Source organism: Bidens hawaiensis, unplaced genomic scaffold (assembly GCF_021521415.1).
Source record: "Bidens hawaiensis isolate Kalapana, Puna unplaced genomic scaffold, B.hawaiensis_p1.1 tig00035963_1, whole genome shotgun sequence".
NCBI lineage: Eukaryota > Viridiplantae > Streptophyta > Magnoliopsida > Asterales > Asteraceae > Bidens > Bidens hawaiensis.
The window spans coordinates 110,028-131,628 of NW_027496271.1; the positions used below are offsets into that span (position 1 = coordinate 110,028).

At 35.3% G+C, this 21,601-nt stretch overlaps 2 protein-coding genes across 2 annotated transcripts; one reads left to right on the forward strand and one right to left on the reverse strand.

Annotated features, from left to right (window-relative positions):
- The first annotated feature begins 274 nt into the window (after positions 1 to 274).
- On the forward strand, positions 275 to 4,714 carry LOC143588053 (cysteine-rich receptor-like protein kinase 42). Its single transcript, XM_077069166.1, has 6 exons — positions 275 to 1,067; positions 2,297 to 2,410; positions 2,491 to 2,841; positions 3,557 to 3,791; positions 3,876 to 4,020; positions 4,113 to 4,714. The coding sequence occupies exons 1-6, from the start codon at positions 275 to 277 to the stop codon at positions 4,491 to 4,493; spliced, it is 2,019 nt and encodes a 672-aa protein (XP_076925281.1). The 3' UTR covers positions 4,494 to 4,714.
- A 9,133-nt stretch (positions 4,715 to 13,847) lies between these two features.
- Positions 13,848 to 21,374, reverse strand: LOC143588050 (ATP-dependent DNA helicase homolog MER3-like; the record flags this gene model as incomplete). Its single annotated transcript, XM_077069163.1, has 25 exons — positions 13,848 to 15,048; positions 15,139 to 15,176; positions 15,563 to 15,761; positions 15,844 to 15,926; positions 16,055 to 16,072; positions 16,184 to 16,233; positions 16,562 to 16,810; positions 16,921 to 17,109; positions 17,574 to 17,770; positions 17,844 to 17,969; positions 18,061 to 18,144; positions 18,220 to 18,283; positions 18,390 to 18,507; positions 18,599 to 18,648; positions 18,841 to 18,912; positions 19,036 to 19,087; positions 19,177 to 19,333; positions 19,436 to 19,648; positions 19,747 to 19,768; positions 19,894 to 19,931; positions 20,062 to 20,108; positions 20,182 to 20,218; positions 20,316 to 20,553; positions 20,629 to 20,790; positions 21,135 to 21,374. Coding segments are annotated over 25 exons (3,390 nt in total), but the record flags the coding sequence as incomplete, so codon positions are not given.
- Between the last annotated feature and the right edge of the window lie 227 nt (positions 21,375 to 21,601).

The following is a 21,601-nucleotide window of genomic DNA, read 5'->3' on the forward strand; positions in this document are numbered from 1 at the left end:
GTAACGTTCTCGTCCCTTGCTAGTTGCTGGCTAATAGGGTCTTTTTAAGTTTATTGAAAGTTGCCGTTAAAAAAAAAAATGAGTGCGACTAAAGCAAAGTAAAAAACGTAATAAAAAAAATAAAGAAGGTGAAAACGTGAAATCATCCTTGACTTGAATGCGATGGCAGGCAGATGAGAAGGGCACCAAAAAAAGCGTGTGAAATCAGCTCTAAACCTTTGACTCATTCATTCTCCACTCCATTTACATATACATATACATACACCCAACTCACATGATCACCCAAAACCAAACATCAAACATGTCCTCCCAGATCATCTTCATTCAACCTCTTCTTCTCTCCATCTTCTTCCTCTCCGCCCACTCCGACCCACGCGCCACCCCCGCCGGCAACCTCACCTGCTCCGGCGACCGTGCCACCTCACCCAACTTCATCCCAACATTCGTCCAAGCCATGGAACGCCTCTCCAGCAACCTCAACGGCTCCAGCAACAACTTCGCCATCACCAACATCACCGACCCATCCCAGTCCCCCTTCTACGCCTTGATCCAATGCCACCGCGACCTCTCCCGCACCGACTGCCTCGTCTGCTACGCCGTCAGCCGCACCGCCGTACCCGGCTGCCTTCCTCGCACCTCCGGTCGCATATTCCTCGACGGATGCTTCGTCCGGTACGATAACAACAGCTTCTTCCAACAGGCCGTTGACCCGGCAACCGATACCAGGAACTGCACTTCCAGTTTGGTAACTAATAACTGGGATGATTTCCAAGGTGGGTTTATGGAGTTTAATCGGAGTGTGGGTGAGTTGGTGGAGAATGTTAGTAGGTTAGCGGTTAATAATAGTGGGTTTGGTGTGTTGGGGTTGAATAGGGTGTATGGGTTGGCACAGTGCTGGGAGAGCCTGACCAACGACGAGTGCCGGACGTGTTTGGATAAGGCTAAGGCTGAGGCTGTTGGGTGTTTGCCCAGTAGGGAAGGAAGGAGCATGAATGCTGGATGTTATTTGAGGTATTCTACTCACAAGTTCTTCAACAATGATTCTCAGGCAGATGGGGGTAGTTCTGGTATTTCACTTCTTCCTTTTCTGGGTTTTTATCATTTTTATGTTTCTTAGAATTTTTTTTGATTTTTTTTTTTCAAAGTGGGTTGCTTTTTGGAAGCTTTATTTCAGTTTTTTATGAATTTAACTGTGATCCCAATGCCAAGAAGTTTCCTTTTTAGTTCTTTTAATAATAATAATAATAATATTAATATGCTTGGGTTTTGTGATCATATGATGATGCTTGTTCATCATTTTGCACTTTGACTTATTATTGGACGAATTTACAACTAACCTTTTGATCACTCGGTGCCACATTGAGTCTTTCTGAAAGAGGTCTCATGTACGAATCCAGTTTTCTAATTGTTATACGGTTTTATTGGTTAACAGGTATTAACGGGTACGGTAAAAAAAATAAACTCTAAAAAATTGATTTTGGTATTTGGGTGATTCATGTGATTTGTTCTAAATTGTTATATGTTTTTGTTTGATTTCTTTGTAATATTTTTTGAACATCTTATGTTTCAAGCCATGTTATTATACCAATTTTTCTAGTTTTCGTGGCAAGTGGTGCTTAAGATTCTCAAGATTGGCCAGTTTTCAAATATAATGGCTCACTTCGTTTATTGACCTTTATAAATTCAAAGGTCAAACATTGTAATTTTCAAACTCAAAACTAATATGGGTGTCTTCTGTTTTCAGCTACATTTTTTTAATTACTGAATTACTTAAACAGTTTTAACATGATAACCCTTTTTTTAAGTTAAGTTTTAACATTCCTTGCAATAATTGAACCCAAAGTGTTATCTTTTATTTGACATTCAAAAGTCAAACTTTTATTTGGATCTATGAACCTCCTCCATGTGCAAGGTTGCTTGGTCATGTTTAATTTATTATCCTCAGATCAAATGAAATTTGGGTGTATGTTCTTGTTAACCTACCTGGAAGAAGGTCTATTTTATTTTGTTGACTTTTCAGTCTTGGTCCATTTCTTTATCCTTATTTTTTTTCTATTTGCTTGTTTGTCTGGTATTCAATAAAAACATAAACAAGGATTTATTCTCAATCAAAACATATTAGTTGTATTTTTTTTATTCTAAAAATAACCACAAGGAGAACCGTCTGTATCACTAGTCCTCGTGTTTGAATGTTGACTCTGTAAGAACGGTTTCTTGACCGGGAACGATGGCTTTTTTCAGTCTTTGGTCAAAGGGTATAATGGTAATTCTAACCTGTAGTTACCCATGGTTTCAGGGCTATCTAGTCCAGGAGCCAAAGTAGCCGTTGTCTTGGCTGCAGTTGCTTTCCTCATGATCTCATCTTTTGCTGGTTATGCTGCATATATAAGAATATCAAAGATCCGAGAAGGTAAACTTAAATCTTAATAAAATTAAATATAAAAATAAATTTCTGACCCGAGAGATCAAAATCTTGACTTGCGTTTACAGAGCGGAAAAACATGGGCATGTTATCGAATTCGTTTAACAAGTCTGGATTAAAGTACAAATATGAAACGCTTGAGAAGGCAACGAATTACTTTGACCTTTCAAATAAGTTAGGTCAAGGGGGAGCGGGTTCGGTCTATAAAGGAACTCTTCCGAATGGAGATGTTGTTGCTGTGAAACGGTTGTTTTTCAATACCCGACAGTGGGTCGATGAGTTCTTTAATGAAGTTAATTTGATCAGTGCAATTGAACACAAGAATCTCGTCAAGCTTTTGGCTTGTAGTATCGAAGGACCCGAGAGTCTTTTGGTCTATGAATACGTTCCAAATAAGAGCCTTGATCATTTCCTTTTCGGTAATTTCCTTATCTTTTCTATTTTTTATAACTAATTTAATTGTTAGGAAAAATGCGGGACAGTAATCTTCAAAGAGGTGGCGCAATGGTAAGAGCCGAGCCAGAGCCAAAGTAAGCTCGGCTCGTTTAGCTGACTTGTTGACTCCCTTGTTAAGCTCGTTAAAATTAAAAGCCCAAATTTTAATATATATAAAAATTATTATCCAAATCTTGTTATATAGAATAGATATAAACTATTACTTTTGTAGCTTATTAATTATGCATTATTGATATGCTAAAAATAGTGTTTGTTTTCTTCTTATACATATCAATATGTGTAAAAATATAAAATTATTATTTTTATTAAATAAATGAGATTGCTTGACGAGCCAGGAGTCGGCTCAAGCTTTTTACAAGCCAAGCCTATGCTAAACATTACAACGCATTAAGATAAACAAGCCGAGCTGGCTCGGCTTGGTTTGTAAACGAGCTGAGCCCAAGTCCTAACAGGCTCAGCTCATTTACAGCCTATAAATTCGAATCTAGCTTCCACTGGTTCTCTGCTTTTAACCACCTTGAAGACCACCTGGGCAGCAAAAGCCGTGTTTTACCCGATCCCATTAGTTAGCATGGTATTGATCGGGTTATGTGAGTTTTCCTTTAACGGGTTCCCACAGTTCACAGAAAAGAAAACATGAGACAACTGTTTGAATATGATTAAATTATTTCATTGCAGACAAAGATAAAGTACAAGTTTTAACCTGGAGACAAAGAATGGCGGTGATACTTGGAACAGCTGAAGGTTTAGTTTATCTTCATGGAGGGTGTCATGTAAGAATTATCCATAGGGACATTAAAAGCAGCAACATTCTTCTTGACAAAGATTTTAATCCCAAAATCGCTGATTTTGGCCTCGTCAGAACTTTTGGCGCTGACCGGAGTCATCTTACCACCGGGATCGCTGGAACTTTGTAAGCAAATGTGTATAGTTTTTGCAAATCCATGTTCTTTTGTGTGAAAATGTTAATAATTTGTTTTTTTTTGTTTAATTTCAGAGGTTATATGGCGCCTGAATACATAGTCCGAGGACAACTTACAGAAAAAGCTGATGTTTTTAGTTTCGGAGTTGTGGTTCTTGAAATCGCGTGTGGGAAAAGAAACAATGCCTTTGTAGAAGATACCGGCTCGCTTTTGCAAAGTGTACGAATTAAAAATCAAACGTTTTTTTTCCATGTTCTTAACTCATTTCTTTGTTTTAAATTATAACCGTGTTTTGATCAAACAATAAACAGGTTTGGAAGCTATACAAAGAGGGTGTGGTGACGGAAGCAATCGACCCGTTACTAAACGGCGAGTTTCCCGAGCATGAAGCGTTAGAAGTGATGCAAATCGGGCTTTTGTGCACGCAAGCATCAGCGGCTTTACGACCATCAATGGCGGAAGTGGTCGAGTTTTTAACAACAAAAGCCGAAGACCGGGTGACCCCTATGCCGGTCCCGAATCAGCCGCCATTTTTAAATGCTCGGTCCCTGATGAATAATCAAGGGATAAGCAGCAGCTCGACTTCTAGCCCGTTGACCAAGATCGGGCTGTCGTTTACCAACACATCACGGTCGTCTACTACGCCAAGCTCAGAGTGGCCGTTAAGAATTGATGAACTGAGCTCGAGTTAGCTTGGTTTTTTTTGGCCATAGAGTTTGGGTTTGAGGGGATTTTTTATTGGATTGGGAGGGATTTGTGTATATTTTATAACCAAGTCTAGGTTCATATGTGCTTGGTAATTTGTTAATTATTTTTTTTTTATTTTCTTTTTGCAAATATTTAGTATATCTTTGTAAGGGAGTTTTGTGGATTTTATCAACAAGTTAATCAAATAAAAATTTGGTTACATTTATATTTATTTAGTGGTTCCAGGCAATTTTTTTATTATTATTTTTTTTTGTAAAGAAACTAATTTTAGAGGCCTAGGTTAATTAATATGATGTTGGTCGCTATATAATATTATCTTGGATATGAGAGTGACCCGCTAATAAAATTGTTTTTGGATATGAGAGCGCGGCCACAACTCCTGACTAGTGGTACGTGTGATGTGTAAGCATTTTCGTTGGACAGATTTTCTTAATCACTGAAGCTTTCCCGGATGAGAAGATAAATGTAGCCATTGAACCCAAATCATTTAAGCGTAATCGAGTTGATCCGATCTTCAAAGCATTTGGTCTATGACAGCACAGTTGATCCTCCCACCATCAAAGCATGGGTTTCCTTGTGCATGGCTGCACATCCACATACAACACACGAGATCAGTTGCTTTCTTTGGTTAAGAGGGACGCCCGATAGTTCAACGTGCATCAAGAAATTTTCACACAAACTCATTCCATGCTTTGTCTTACGCTTTTGACACACCCATCGTAGAGCACTGCATTTTGAACATGACAAGAACAATTACAATTTTATGAAACTAGATCGGAGTTCAAGAAGCCATACTTGCCGCTTACAAATATCATCATTCACTTTTTTTTTTTTTTTAACAAATAGCATCATTCATTCAAAAAAGCCATACACTACTTACACCAATAATTTAAGTATTCAACTTTGCCATGGTTTGAATTGAACATAGGATCTTTCTCTAAGAGACAAATGTCTTTACCAAGTGAGCTAGCCCCACATTAACATAATAACTCGCTTTAACTTTGTCTCTTGAGAACTTGTTTTTTATCATCTTCCACCACTATTGCATAACAACCTTTTAAGAACTTTTCGGGTTAGTGACTTTGACTTACCAACTTGCCCCCATGTTATGCTCTCTCTAATACCACTTGTTACAAGTTTGTCTTATAAGGTCTTGGCTCTCGAGTAATGCCCTTGATTGCGCTAGGGCCATCCTTTTTGTTTCGATTATTAACATGGGTCACCGGTTTCTTCTTGCAAATGACTCATCAAAGAAACGACCACAACTCCCAACCAATGATATGCGAGAAGTGCATGCTCTTCGTTGCATGGTATCACTATCTATTCTACATGTTATGATTCTTATTTTCCTCTTTTCCCTACCATACTATATATCTTTGTCACTTTTACCATCATTGGTTGGTCGTCAACCATCTTCCCCCCAATGCGCCCCTTGCGTGACGGGATTCTTAATGTGCACCTCAATCTCTCATCCTACCACGGCGACACATTATACACAATTATTTTCTCTTACAAATCATGCAACGTACCTAAATTTTAATACCGAGACAAGTTCAAATTAGTCATCAAAAATTCGGAGCAAACTCAACTCAAACACCGATTCTGAATAACCAGTCATCAAAAATTCGGAACAAATTCAATTCAAAAGCCAATCTTGAATTTTAGAAATAGTTGTAAAGCTACAACAAAGATCAAAGATAAAAGTATAAGCTGGTTGTAGAATAAAATTAAAAATTATTAGAGATAGAACATTTTACAAGCACGGCAATAAATATCGATATTCACGTGTTTAAATTTGAATTTTATCTACATATAAGTTTTCATGAAAATTTATTATTTGACAATGAAAACATAAAACTATTATTATCATATTGCTTGTCGGATAAGTTGTGTTGGTTGATAGAAAATGACTTGTATGTAAAGACAAAGATGATTGATATAGCAATAAATTATATCGTTAGTCTAGAGATGAATTAATTAAGTGGGCATAATGTACAATCACGCTTACATGGACCACTAGTAAGATTAAAATAAATAGAACAATTATATGTATCTTATACCATCTTTTTCAACATTTGTTTACATGGACCACTACTAGAACTAGTACACATGAAAATAGTTCGTTTTTTTTCCTTTATCAAGTGAAACCCCATATTCAAATTAATTGATCTTGTGGACTTATCAATTTGTTTACTGTCCCATGTAACACATTTAATGCAATTTGTTAATTAACCGAGTTATGACTCGTTTACCATGTCTACCAATGGTTACAAACCATGTACCCATCAACCCACTAACTCATTTAGACAAATAGTTAAACATGTTGTGTTTCACAATACATGATTTTAATTGTGCCGCGTTTATGGTTGTTGTCATGATATGAATAATCATGTCTTTGAAAGATGAAAAAGAATAAGTATATTCCTGGTCGAAGCGATTCGGATATCACAAATTTGATTTCGATTCAAAAAGTGTTTCTGTTTGTATGCTTTCCCGATTCAAAAACTCAGAAAAGCTAATTCAAATTCATCGAATTTTGATCTTTTAAAGTCAACTTCGAATAATTAAAGCCTTAGATATCATAGAGGAAAGTTATTAGACCATAACTGGTAGAAAAAATATGGCATTTTGAAAACATAAAAAAGGATTAAAATAAATGTTCTGGGTGCATGTTTAAATACTAATTGAATCGAGTACCATTTTATTTTCAGAATTACGCTTTCTATCAAAAGAAAAACAAGCTTTTTATTACATGTGTTTCGGCGCGCAGGTTATTTTATATATTTACGCACGACTTTATTTAACTAAGTGATTTAGTATTTCGTTAGCATGCCCAATACAAAATGTTTGCTACTAGGTACATGAAGTTTATTGTCTTTTGATATGCTGATTCTATATATCAAAGCGTCCTAGTGTTTCTTGATTTAATTTCCAGGGTATGTAAGACCATTCGTAGTGGCAACGTTGCCACTACGTTATGTGACGAAAACGCGGGGGTACACCGCCCCCCTGCGTTATGTGAAGCTTGTTTTTGGCTGCGTTGTATACAAAACGCGGGGTTGGCACATAAATAAAAAAAATAGCCGTTGGAGCCGTTGGGAATTTAAAAAAAATAAATAAATTATATTAATTATAATTTATACTATATAAACAAACCAAACTCATTTTTTTTAACACACTCCTTCCACTTCTATACCAATTTATATCTTTTACACTAATATTTCTACTATCATGTTTCCAAACAACAACCAAAATATTCTCGGTTTCGGCCAATATGCCCGTCAAGGCAACCAAAATCCACAACCGGTTCGTCGTCGGCAACGGGTTCGAATCCCGAATTGGAAAGCCAATTCCAATTAATGAACTCTCGACTCCAAGATTTACACCAACTTGGAACCCAACGACTTCAAGTAAATTTGGACGCCGTCGACCTACTTCAAAGGAATGAGATGGACAAAGACATCGAGATTTTATCAAACGAGCTATCCGAAGACGACCCAATAGTCCAATCTCTAAAAGCCAATCGACGAGCGAAAATTTTAGAAAAATATAAATGAGTTTTAGTTTTATTAGTATTATTTATGTTTTTTTATTTTAATTTGATGTATTTTTTTTAATTTAGTTTAATGTATTTTTTATTTGGAAGTTTAATGTAATTTTTAATTTTATGTTAATTTATTTAAATGATCTAGTATTTAAAAAAACAAATAAAATTAATAATGACTGGGCGCCACGTGGCGCATAACCCCTGGTAGTGGAGAGTTATGACTACAGCATGTTTTTGTACAAAACCATAACTCTGACTGGGCGCCACGTGGCGCATAACCCCTGGTAGTGGAGCTTTATGACTACACATGGTCTAACGTACTTTAAAACTGGTTTTGTTTTTCTGATTTGGAATCGAATTCATGTAAATTCAAATATTAGTTTGTATTAAATGGACTAGTGGCAAGTGGGGGATTTTGGGCTACAACACCACCACACCCCTAAAATAAAAATTACTCATTTGCTGACGTCACGCCACTTATAAAAATCGGCCCCAATTTATAACCCCCACTATACATAGCCCTTGGTTAAAATTTAAACTTGTAGATTCGAATCTTTTGAGAAGAGTGTCTCTTACTATATGCATAGTGTACGTGTTATTGTTTTTAGCACCATTCGAACATAAATAGATCTGATGACGTGTGCATGGTTGTTGCGTCTAGAAGGCCAGTTTGGTTTCTAGAAAGTCTAGGTCACGGCTTTATATTTCCAGTAAAAGTATTAATATTATGTTTAAGCTTTGTTATAACGTCATCTCTTGGTAGATAATTAGATATTGACGTTAAGACTATTGGTAGTGTTTGATTATTGTGAGCATACGAAAAAATAATTATTTTATTTTGGCAGAAAAGAATCCTTTACATCAAGTGTAGTGGACGGGATTTTATTACCGTCACGTCACGTTAACGTAGATAGAATGACATTTACTAACTAAACAATCAAACAAGTGTAATGGTTTTAACTACGATCAAAATTATTATTAATGTTTATAAATATAAAAAATAATAGATAAGTGAATGTGAGTGGTTGAAGAAACATGTGCCCTCATCTGCCCTAACTGTCGCCATTGTGCTAGTGCCTGCAACTTTTTGGCGCCATCCTTGTTGAGGGTTATATTGGTGTATAACGCCTGAATCCCCTCCACATAGTCAACTTGAACACATACTACATCTGGTTTTATTACAAAATAAAATCACAGTCCTTCTAAAACTGAATGATCATTGGAACACCGAGCCCCCCCCCCCCCCCCCCATCCTCAGGTCACTAGTGACGTGATCCCCGTGACCAACCTCATGCACATCACTAACCAATCATTTTTTTTCCTTTTTTCAATTCTTTTTAATTTCTTTTTGAATTTTAATAATATAAATAAATGGAATGATATAGAATGAAGTATAACATGGGTTGAGTTGTGGAGAAAAACTAATGTGACAAATAATCTAGAATAATGTAGAGTAACCCATAACACATAGCCTAAACACCACACCAATGCCATCCAATTCTCAACTATGTTTTTCTTTTTCATTCAACACTACCACCTGGCCAACACCGTCGGCCGTCACCACCACCAACTGTAACATCTTGGAACTTTTAGACCAATTTTGACAACTTGTGAAAGTAGAAAGACAAAAAGTGAAAATCTGAGTTTCTAAACCCGTCGTGCTACGCAATGAGCAAAGGATAAGCCCATTATGATGCGCGATGAAGTCTCACAAAACCTAAGATTTGGACGATGCCGTGCTACGCGATCGATAAATCCATTGGGACATCGCGATACGCGATGACTCTGTTAAGCAACCGGGGACACATGTCAAACCACGTGGCACAACGTGATAGGCCACGTGGCAACACACGGAGATGGTAAGTCATTGCACTCGTGATGGCCATCCCGATATTCGCCAATTAAGAGAGTAGTCAAGCTCTCCTCAAAGCATCCTAAACACACTCAATTACATACATATATAATAATGGATTTTTATACATTTTTTATTGGTTTGTCATTGGGTTTATAATGCATTGTTTTATAGTTTATTGTCATTATGTTTTCCAATTTGTATTATCAAAGAAAAAAATTGAAACAAAAGTTACGTCATTGTCTCTTTTCACATTTTTTTGTTCGTCATCGTCCCTTTCTACTCATTATTGTGTATTACAATCCTTACATTTTGTTCGAGATTGACATGTGACATTCACTTAATTTGAGAAAAAGAGTATTAGGTTCATTATGTATTACGTTTAGGTTTATGTAATGTGTATTTTCCGTTGTGTTTTACGTTTCATGTCATTATGTAATATGTATTAACCATTGTGTTTTACGTTTCAGGTTATTATGTAACATGTATTCATCATGTTTAATGTATTAGATAATTTCTTGTTATTTTATTATTATATTTACATATTAGGATTACACAATAGGGTTATTAGTATTAAAAAAGTTAATAAGTAGAAAGACACAATGACATAATTCTTGTTTAAGTTTTCATATAACAAAGTCATACTCATATGAAAGACAAAAAGCTCGTTAGTATAGTGAAAATTTAAAAAAAATATATAAAATATGAAAAAAAACATAGCCGTATTAAAATGATAGATGAATTGACATGTGCCTTACATGTGAAGGAAAAAATATGTGTTATTACTTTTATGTTATTCCCTATTTAGTCCCCCACTTGACGCATGTTAATCATTTATTAGTTTTCTCAATTTTGTATTTTTGTGAGCATTGGTAGAATAACTAAATATGATTATACATACTCTACTAAAGAATAGTTTGTAATGTTTTCTCAAAACATAGACATAAATATGAATAGCCGGATAAGATGGCTCTTATGTATAAACATATATAAACATGTACTTTCATTTTTTTTAACTAACGGACATAAACAAATAAATTTGTTCCTTTGAACGTGTATTCAATCTGTTAAATTTAAAAAAACATAAAATACGAACAAGGCTCTTTTGTGGTCGTTAGATTCGTTTACTTGACTTAGACGTATAGTGGAGACGCCCATCTAATTGGCAGGCATGGAAATGTTTGCCTTGAAATCTTTTATATTTCTTTGTTTACAAACAGTGAGGTTCAAGTAAAAGGGTTAAAGAGTACATAAGTCACTCTTCATAAAAGATACGTAATACATTCATTTTGTCCCTACTATTAATACATTTATTATTATGTGATGGAACTTGGAAAGAAAACAGGTCCAGCAAGTTTATTTATTGTGGACGGATAAAGATTGGTGTGGGTCATCAATTGCACATTAATTCCACAAATCAATTATGGGTTGGTGCATAGTGGTAACCGTTAGGGTGGCACTCTTTATATTGGGTCAAGGGTTCATCAATTGCCGGCTAAAATTTATGGCTAGTTTTACTTGAGAATGGATCACTCACTATTCTTAATCATACTATTAAATCTACAACTTTGTTTACTCTACAAAACCTTCAACCACTTAAAAACGGTCATCATTAAGACATTATGTATATAGCTAAATATCACAATTCTAAATTTCTAGTTTGACTGCTGGGTGTGGCCAGGGGAGACTCAATATGTATAAAAAGTTTCGGACGAAAAAAACGTAAATTTAGGGGGTGTTTGGGATTCCTTATTGAACCCTTCTTTTGGCTTTATTAACTTTTGGAAGAAGTTAATAGTTTAACATATATTTGGTAATCCATAAGTTATTTTGGCTTTTAACTTTTCACCAAGTGTAAAAAAGAAATTTCTATAAAGTTAAAGTTCTTTTTGACTTTTGGGTTTGGTGAGAAGTAATACCATTACACCCTTGTAGGTCTCTCATCATCCCTGCCACCATCAATAACCATTGCAGGCTTACAGCTTTCTGCTACAATTAATTTAACACAAATTTAACAACTGCATCTCTCAACTACATTTCTACCACCTTCAATTCAAAACCAATTTAACATCTACATTACTTAGCCAGGGGGAGGGGGAGGGGGTGGGGGGAACCCTTTGGGTCTCTATATAAGTTTTGCCCATGGGTGTGGTGGCATAGTTGTTTGGCGTAGCTGAGGTGGCGTTGAACCATTACATTGGCAATTTTTGTTAACTCTTGGCTTTAGTTTGTTATTTTATTTTTAGTTGTTACTATAACATTTGCACTCTTTTAATTTTTCTTATGTAATGCTTTAAAATATTGTTGCAAAAAAACGATTAATGACATAACACTTTACACACTTTGTGAAAAGTGAAACCATGTCTCTCTTTTCTGGCTTCATGTATACATGGTAGTATACACACCCCCATGAACCACAACACCGACACACACATGGTCTTAGTAGAGGTTTCCTACACAAGTCTTCCAATTTGTTAATGGTAAACTATACAAGCTAATTGAAAATTTAAGATAACGAACGAAAAAAGATAAATAATTTTTTTGTTTGTTTAGTTAGATGAACGAAGACGAACACATCTCAAATCCATCCATTTATGTTCGTCCATATAAATATTGTTGTTAGTTACTAGATACGCTAATTGGTCCATCAGGCATTAGTCCTCATCAATACGATCAAATTTTAAAACCAAGAATTGGTTATCCATAAGGAATTATAAGGTTTTGATATTGTTGTTTACTTTAGTTGATGCCGTTTATATTCATTTGAGTTTATCCATGTTTATTTATGTTCGCTTATAAAATTAACGAACAAACACATTTGTTTTCTTAACGAACTAATACAAACAGAAAAGCCGGTCATACAAGTGTGCGCATACATTCATTTGTTCGGTTAAGTTAAACGTATAAACATGAACAAACCCTCATCCAATTTCTTTTTCTTTCGGTTGATATACATGTTTAATTAATTACTTATACAAGTAAGTGCAAAGGACATAAAAGCTAGTAAAGTGTGAATAAATACGAAATTTGAAACGGTCTAACTTGTAAGTTGTAAGACTCAACTTCTTAAATAAAATGATTGAAAGAATATAATTTGTCACTTCGAGTCAATAACATATATACTTTTGTTGACTGGATAAAGTGATTCACCTATCAACTATGAAGAAAGGGGCTTGATATTAAATTCAACATTCATAATTATAATTATGTGTTAGAACTTACAAGTATTGGTTTCTTTTCTTTAGTGGGTTTGTATTCAAGCTTTTCTTCCCCTTTTTAATTTTCAACTTTGTTGAAATTTGAATAAATCAATATATCATTACTTTCTTACATAAATAAAAAGATAGCAACTGAAAAAAGACCCAATATTTGTAATTTGTAAATCCAAAATGTTTACTCAAATAGACATCCAAGCTGCCAACAGGCGGGTAGGGTTGGTTGTTCACGAATTGGTTCGGTTATTAGCCTAAGCTGAAACCGAAATCATCAGTTCGTCTACTTTATTAACCAATCGGATTTTGGTTAATCGGTTAGGTTTATTCTCTTAGTTTGTTGGCTTATGTTGTTCGGTTAATTTCGGTCAATAACTAACACCAAAGTTAGGCTAAAATTTTTGCTTACAAAACATGAAATTGAGGTATATAAAAACTAGAATTATATATTAACATCAATGGTTCAATTAGGTTAATTTCGGTTAACCGCTGGTAAAAAAAAATAGATAACTGATTTTCGGTTAAGTTCGGTTTAGTTTCCCCGGTTTTCGGTTCGGTTTCGATTAACGGTTGGTTACTGCTCACCCCTACCGGTAGGGATGACAAACAAACCCAAACCCGCGAGTAAACCTGAAACATTTAGCACAGGTACTTGGGCATGGAATTAGTTTTCAAAAATTTAATGATTATGACACCGGTATGAAATATTAATCATATGATACCCGATCCAATTACATAAAACAGGCAACCATTTACCCAAACCATACCGGTAAACATTCTTTTTTCTTTTTATAGAATTTGTTCTTGAGTAATAGAACAATCTACTACTTCACTAAACTTTAGTTTTTATATTTCTACTATTCATTGGGTATGCAATTGCATAGGCATTTGGAAATAACAAAAAATGTGTTTGGAAAATACCAACACAAGTTTTTAACAAACTAACGGATATACCCAATACCTGAAGGCATTCATACGCATAGTTTAAAAAGAGAGAACTACGATGAGCTACATGTAACTAATCAACCATTTATTGTTATGGTCGTTATTGCCTGTTAACTACCAAACCAAATGACAATTACTTAACCCCCTAACCCAATTGTACCTTAATAAAATCAACGGGCTATAATCGGCAATATTCTAGGAGATCCGAGAGTATGATAAGTAAGAAATCAGACATACATTGGGTGATTATTAGAAAAGCAGTTAACGTATGCAAACCGAGGCCAGCAGTTTCTTAGTCTGAAGACATGAAGCTAAGTTGCTATGGTATAAAAGCAGTTAAAGAAACGAAAACACACTCTTGAACGCGCGGAACGGATCTGCTACTTCCCTTATTTCAGCTGCTGTTGCCAATGAACAGGATTGCCTGTTTCCTAAACTTGGAGACTTTTGCTCCTTCTCTCGAGTAACTGCTGCTTTCGGTTGTGTTTTCACAGGTTCTGGATCTAAAATGATTATATTTGACTTTGCATCTGCAGGTAAGTCAAGGTCAAAGTCAAAGTTAGTATCAGATGGCTTGGACCGTATACTCTTAATCTCATCAACTCGAGGGAAGCTCTTGGCTTTCTTTCTTATATGTTCAAATATATTCTCTCCAGTTAATGTGGCAGATGAAATGTGTTTGTCTGGCTCACTTGATTCTTCACATGGATCAAAACCTTCAGTGAGGTTTAGAAATTCTTCAGTGTCATCGAGTGCTATTTGTTTATCGCGTGTACGCTTTCTTATAAGATTTAGTGTCTCTTTAGATGGCGGATATTCAATACTTGGATTTGCTGCAACAGTAGGTAAGCTTTTGGCTTTTTCACGTATGTAGTCGAAAACGGTTCTTTCAGTAACGATTCTGCAATCATCATCACCATCATCATCAACAGCAGCTGCAGCATTATCATCATTAGCATTGTTGATCTCAACAATGGGCTCACCTGTGTCAACAGATTTTAAGTGATACTAAACATGAAACATAAATTATGTGTGTTTTCTTTGTGGTTCGTGTAGATAATCAGAAACTTTACCTTCATCTGAATCTTCATCCAGGAGTTTGAAACTAGGCCTGATCACCAAAAAGAAAATTGTTCAACAAATGAAGATGTGGCCAAATGGGCAGGCCAGTCGGGTTGACCAAAAAACTAGTGTGTCAAATATGTTTACTAAAAAAATCATATATTTCAATAATCATCAAAATTTTAACTAAATGATATAGAAGGGTGTTCGCATTAAAAATATACTTTGGAGTCTGGACAATTATTGACCCAATTTTTAAAGCTTTTTTTAGTTATCTTTTTATTTTACCCCTCTGACTATTAAAAAAACATACATAACCAAAATCAACCCATTTATAAGTCAACGGGTCAATATTGCCACTTCCAAACAGACGTGATACTAATGAGCTATATAGGCGAAGGACGAGAATGAGGCAGTTGACAGTTAAAAGCATACATAGAAGCTTCTTCGTTTTTCGATTTTGATGACTTGTCAGGCTTGCTAGCTGAGACGCTAGGTGCATAATCATATTCAGGATCAATTATGCAAACATTGGCTGGCTGAGGCAACGAGAACCTTTTTGTTCCATTTATATGATGGATATCATAGTTAATATTCTTCATTAGTATGGCTTTCTGGTGTAAATCAATCCCAACTGCACAAACAGACAAAAGTAAAATGAATGAAATTTACATAAATAAAATAAATAAAGAAGTTGAATTGGAGTATAAACTTACTGAATTCTTCAAAAATCAGAGCTGCCTTAACAGTCAGCTTTCCTTGCAGAGGGCTTGTAACTAGTATTGTTGCACTATAGGGGCTGCACTCATGTTAGCAAAAAACTAATTTGTAAAACAAAGATGATGGATAATGTGAAAATTAGCCAAGATGATACTCAATACATAAGTTTTTATTGGGTGCCTTGGTGGAAAAGATGCATCTACTTACCTTGTAAATTCTTCCACTCTGCAGAAACAATTTGAAAAATGTTGTCAAGTCACCATTGCAACATAATGTGTCAAAACACCTCAAGTGTTAAACCATTGACAATTGTAGTTCAAGTTATAGTTTTATTACCTTATCTTCTCGTGGAAAACTATCAAGTTGTCTTCCTCTACAGCAACAACCTGTGAAAAACATAAGTTCTTTAAAAGGTACTGTTTAACAAGTATTGTCGTGTAAATATATTAGAGGTGGAAATAAGGTCATGTTTGGTAACGGGTCAAGACAATTCATTTTTGATAATTTTTTCTCATATATTCATTTGGTAAATATGATTGACTCTAACTTCTGAATAAAGCAATTTAGCAGGTTGTATGCCGTATAAAAAACACTTTGGCAACTTTAATTCATTTGACTTTACCCACTTGACCCATTAAAAATAAAACATAAACCGAACCAACATGTCCATTAGTCAACAAGTCAAGATTTCCACCTCTGAACATAATCACATACCATATCAGCATAATGTCTTTTAGTTTGTGGCGACTGAGACAGTCTTGTTAATGTCACAGCCAGCTTTGACTTCCCATAGTTCGGACATGTGATCTCTTCAACCTTCATATCAACTTTTGGTGGAAGCGAAAGCAATGATTCCTTAATGTGATTGCCAAATGGGAACTTTCGACCAGTAACCATCTCAATTTTCCTTGGATCTGCTTCAGAAAGGGATTCAAATGACTTTACTCCCATAGATTGTAAAGCCTGAACATAAACAATAGGTAGGTGGATTATTAGACTACTAACTTATTTATACACAAGATAAAAAAATAATTTTGCTGTAAAGATCTTGAGGTTCATAGAGAGAACGAAACCTTTGCTGTCACCATACCAATCCCAGGCAATTGTTTTAGCAGATATGGACTGTCTTCCCAGAGTTTTTGATGCAAAGATTTTGCTAAAAGTATTGAATTTAAAGCCCCCTTGTAATTCTTTTTATGTATAAAATACTCTTTCATGCACCTCGCGATTCGACACCCATTTGAACATACAGAGTTCATGTCCTGTAAGTGACCAATTGTTATATGAAGTGCTGATATGAAGTGCTGATATGAAAACTATCAGAACTTTATAAGCTTATAGAGGTGAAAATTTTAACCAGTTTATAAATAAGAGAGTCGACTCAGGCTATAATTTATTTCTAATGGTTCAAATAACTTAAATTTAAAAAATGAACAAAAATGGGTTATGGGTTGATCAGGTCAAATGTTTCTAACGGGTCAAAAGTCACCTGAAGTGTATTCATAGTGTAAAAATCCTCCTTAAATGTTATATTTCTATATCTGACTTCTATTGTAATAAATATATTTCATACTCATCTACATAGTTATTTATGGAAGTCTAGAATGGATCAGAAATAAGTGTTTTGGGGTTGACCCGATATGTTTTCGCATGGACTAAAAAGTTGCCCGTTTATCTAGCCTGACCCGTTCATTGTTCCACCTATATAAAATTATAACAAAATGACCTGTGTTAGAGACAAATCATGGGCTAAAGGATCTCCAGTTAAGCAATCGTTTGCCAAAATAAATAGTTTCTCTTCTCTGGTTTGTATGCGCTTTTTTATCTTCCCTCTATCTCCAAGTATGTGGAAACGAAGCCTACCATCTTTATCGCTATTTATGTCATTCAAAAGCTTCTTCTCATTCCTCCTTAGTTGTATCCCTTCATTCCAGGAAATGAAGTCAGTTCCATGATATTATTTTCATTACATAAAAGCAATTAAACGTATACATACAAGAGATTTCCTCTGCACGACAAACAATATGAAGAGCGTCTTCTATGCTGCAATTTGATGGAGCTTTCATAATGTGTTTCATCGTGTTAAATTTCAAGTAGTATTTTGTCATCAACCTTGCAGGCTCTGTGAACAAGGTGGAAATTTGTTAATATATATATGTATAATGTATACATGGAATTTGTATGGCTATAGAAATCTTTTGGCTTGAAGATACCAAGAGGCTTTAAGACAAAACCATCTTCATCAATCCATATCATTTGGTAGTCTGATAATTCGTTAACTTTTTGTACACAGACATCTGCAGTATATACATAAAATGAATCAAATAACTGAGACGTGCAAAAAACAAAAACTCATCTTTGTTTTGCAGTACCTTGAACATGCTTCTCAATATGGCTACCAGTTAATCCTTTCTTTATTGCATAATTTTGAGGGTTCTAAAATAAAAATAAAAATAAAAATAAAAAAATAAAAAAAAGTCTCAAGAGTTATCTATTGAAAAAGAGTAACTTGATAGTTTCTGACTATATCAGATTAACATACCTTTTTCATTCTCACATACAGATATGAGCATTTCATCCATTCTATTGCTCTGGGTATATCTGGGACAGTCAACTGAACTATCTCTGCAGCTAGATGTTCAGTAACACATGGAAGTAGTCTGAAAAGAAAAAGAAGCATATTAAATTATTAACTAGTCAGGTGGCATGCATCAAAGCAGCAAACTTTTCAAGACTGGAATGCAGACTTACTGAGATTCAACCAATTCGCATCCACCAAGTAGATTCTCATACAAATGGGCCTATCATGTTAAGAGAACATATAATCTATCAGAAAAAATGAAGTAGATCATTTTTTGATAATGATTATTGTCAGATGCTGAGATTCAACCGCTTCACATCCACATAGCAGATTCTTTCGCTCTATATTCTCACTCTCTATATACACGTACATCATATTCTTATATGAGCAACCACACACAAAGGGACATTACCGTTTCTTTTCTTGTCATGATTATGACCATTCCGGTATCATCAAATGGTGGACGTCCTGCTCTCCCACACATCTGCACAGCCAAAAACAGCTTAGTATGTTCTAATAGGGAAGTCTATCTGAAAATTAAAATGACGTGGAGATAAATGCTGGAAACAAATAGTTTAACAGTGAACCACATAAATAGGTGTCAAACCTGAAGTATCATTGATCTATCATATTCTGTGTACATCCCTTTCTCTTTGTTGCTGAAAAAAAGGAAGGTACCATGTATGGAAGCAGTCAGGTGATAAGAACTTTGCCCAAAAACCTAAGTAAAAGGAAGGTCTGTACATACTAGTATTGTGTGGATTTGATTATAACAGTATGCGCGGGTAGGTTAATCCCATGGGCAAGAGTGTTTGTGGTGCATAGAACTTGAAGATCGCCGTTGAGAAATAGACCTTCAATCAAGCTGCGATCTTTAGGGGAAAGTCCACCATTGTGATAACCAACTGAACAATCACAATGATGATGGAAAGCTCAGACCGAATGAACATTGTGCAAACTTTATTAATCTTATTTTATTCATTTAAAGAAAGTAAATGAGCACTTGCCACCATAACAGATGTAAGATTGCATTTGTTTGTCACCGCATGAGAGTGAAGCTTCCCTTAACCTTTCTTGTTGCTCCCTGCTTTTGATGAAGGGGTTTGAATAACCATGAGTCATAGCAGTCTGGGACAGCACTTGTGCTGCTTCTTGCGCCCCCTTTCTGGTTGAGCAAAATACCAGTGCAGACTTGCGACTAGAATATTGCATAAGGAGATCTGCATTCATGATTTGGGAAAATCAAGATTTTTCTCTGTGTTCATTTTCCTTGCTAAAAGAAACTAACGACATAAGATGTTTGTAAGTCTATACTCACCAAATAGGTAGTTTTGAAGTCTCTGAATCATAGAAGAAAGAAAATGAAAAGGGTCATTGACTTTTTAGTATTCAAGTTGATAAAAGATTGAATATATAAAATCATGGGAATGAAACTTAAAAAAAAAAAAAAACATCAAGTACTTGCCTTCTCAAACAGAAAGTCATTTTTGGCCGGGGTGTAGCCTGCAAGCAAAAAGTTCAACATTAAGTAAATGACAAACCAACTAGCATACCCTGATTTGTAATTTCAGAATTTAATTAAGTAAAGATGCTTAAAACACAATCATGAAGATATTAGGATAATTGAGATTACCAAAAACCTTGGTAGTCAACTTTACAGGTCTCATTTCCTCACCAAACCTACACAAATGGTAAAAGAGTTGGTTTCATTAACAAAGTTTAACAGCCGCCCATCAAGTAATATCACATATACCTTTTAATCCCTTGGATTGGAACCATAAGCCATTCAGCTGCAAGAGACAAACATAGTCAGTGACTACCTTATGGCCTAAATTACCAGAAAAAAAGCTCCACTAGTTTAACACAATGGAGAACAAACAACATTACCAAGGTCATCAATATTGGGGATTGTTGCAGAAACAGCTAGGAGGCGCACATGTGCCAGTGGGCTTGTTTCCATTTGAGGACTGCGACTGATCATTTTGATTCTACTAATTATTGCCTCCAAAGCAGCCCCACGAGGATCATTTAACAAATGAACTTCATCGATAAGTACTAGTGATATATCACTAAAAAAGCTCAGGCCACCATCTTTGATGCCAAACCTAGTCACCGAGTCAAACTTCTGCAGAAAAATAACTTTAATTATTATGCAAATGACAAAAAAAAGAGAGAAGTAAATCTGTGTAGTATATATGACCTCAGGAGTAGTCAGGACAATGTCTGCTTCTTGTATATTTCTTATATTGTAAGATTCATTATCCCCAGTAAGCTCCAAACAATTTATCGCCCATGACCCGAGCTTTTGGTTCCAACTCCTGAGCTTCTCTTGTACCAAAGCCTTCGATGGGGATATATATATCTTCACACCAAAAGAAGATAAAGCTAATAAAGTAAAGCCGTCACTTTTTGTAGCCATAAACTATAGAGTCTAACACAATATGTGTTCATAATCACAGTAGGATAGAGTTTCACTAATTAAGGGGTGATGACATTAGATTCTTAATATAAAATCATCGCAGCGTTTAAATTAGTGTGAATAAACTTGTTAAGTACTTTTGGTGATACATTGATGCCAGAATGAATACTTGAAAACTCATCATCTCAATAACTTCTCTAGCACTAGGCTGAGAAATATTTTGAAGATTATTGTGAAAAGAAATTATTTCCTAAAGCAGAAAAGGCAAAACCAGGTATGTAGCCTACTGTTTTCAGAGTTCCCTTTGTATGAACAAATTTTCCTTCCTGAGAGATGAACTTTGTCATAAGTCTCAAGATGCATAACTCAAACAACACCGTCTTGCCACTGCCGGTTGGCGCAGAGATAACCATGTTGATGTCAGAGTGAAAACACGCAGAAAAACATTCACTCTGCAGCGAGTTAAAATACCTGTATCTCAAAGGATACAGCAAACATAAAACACTGATATGAGGCTTGGTAATATACTAATATAGAAACAGTAACTATTATTCTGTTCTTGGAAATAGACTTGTGATAAGGATTAAGGTCTATCTTCAACACTTCATTATCTCACCGCTACTTGGAATAACTAGTTAAACCAGTGTTTAGGAAAACAAAATTGTAGAAACACAACATGTAGAACTGAAGTGCCACAATTGAAGGCACAAATAATCAATGTAATCAGTGTTAGAACTCGCTAGGGATTAATCGG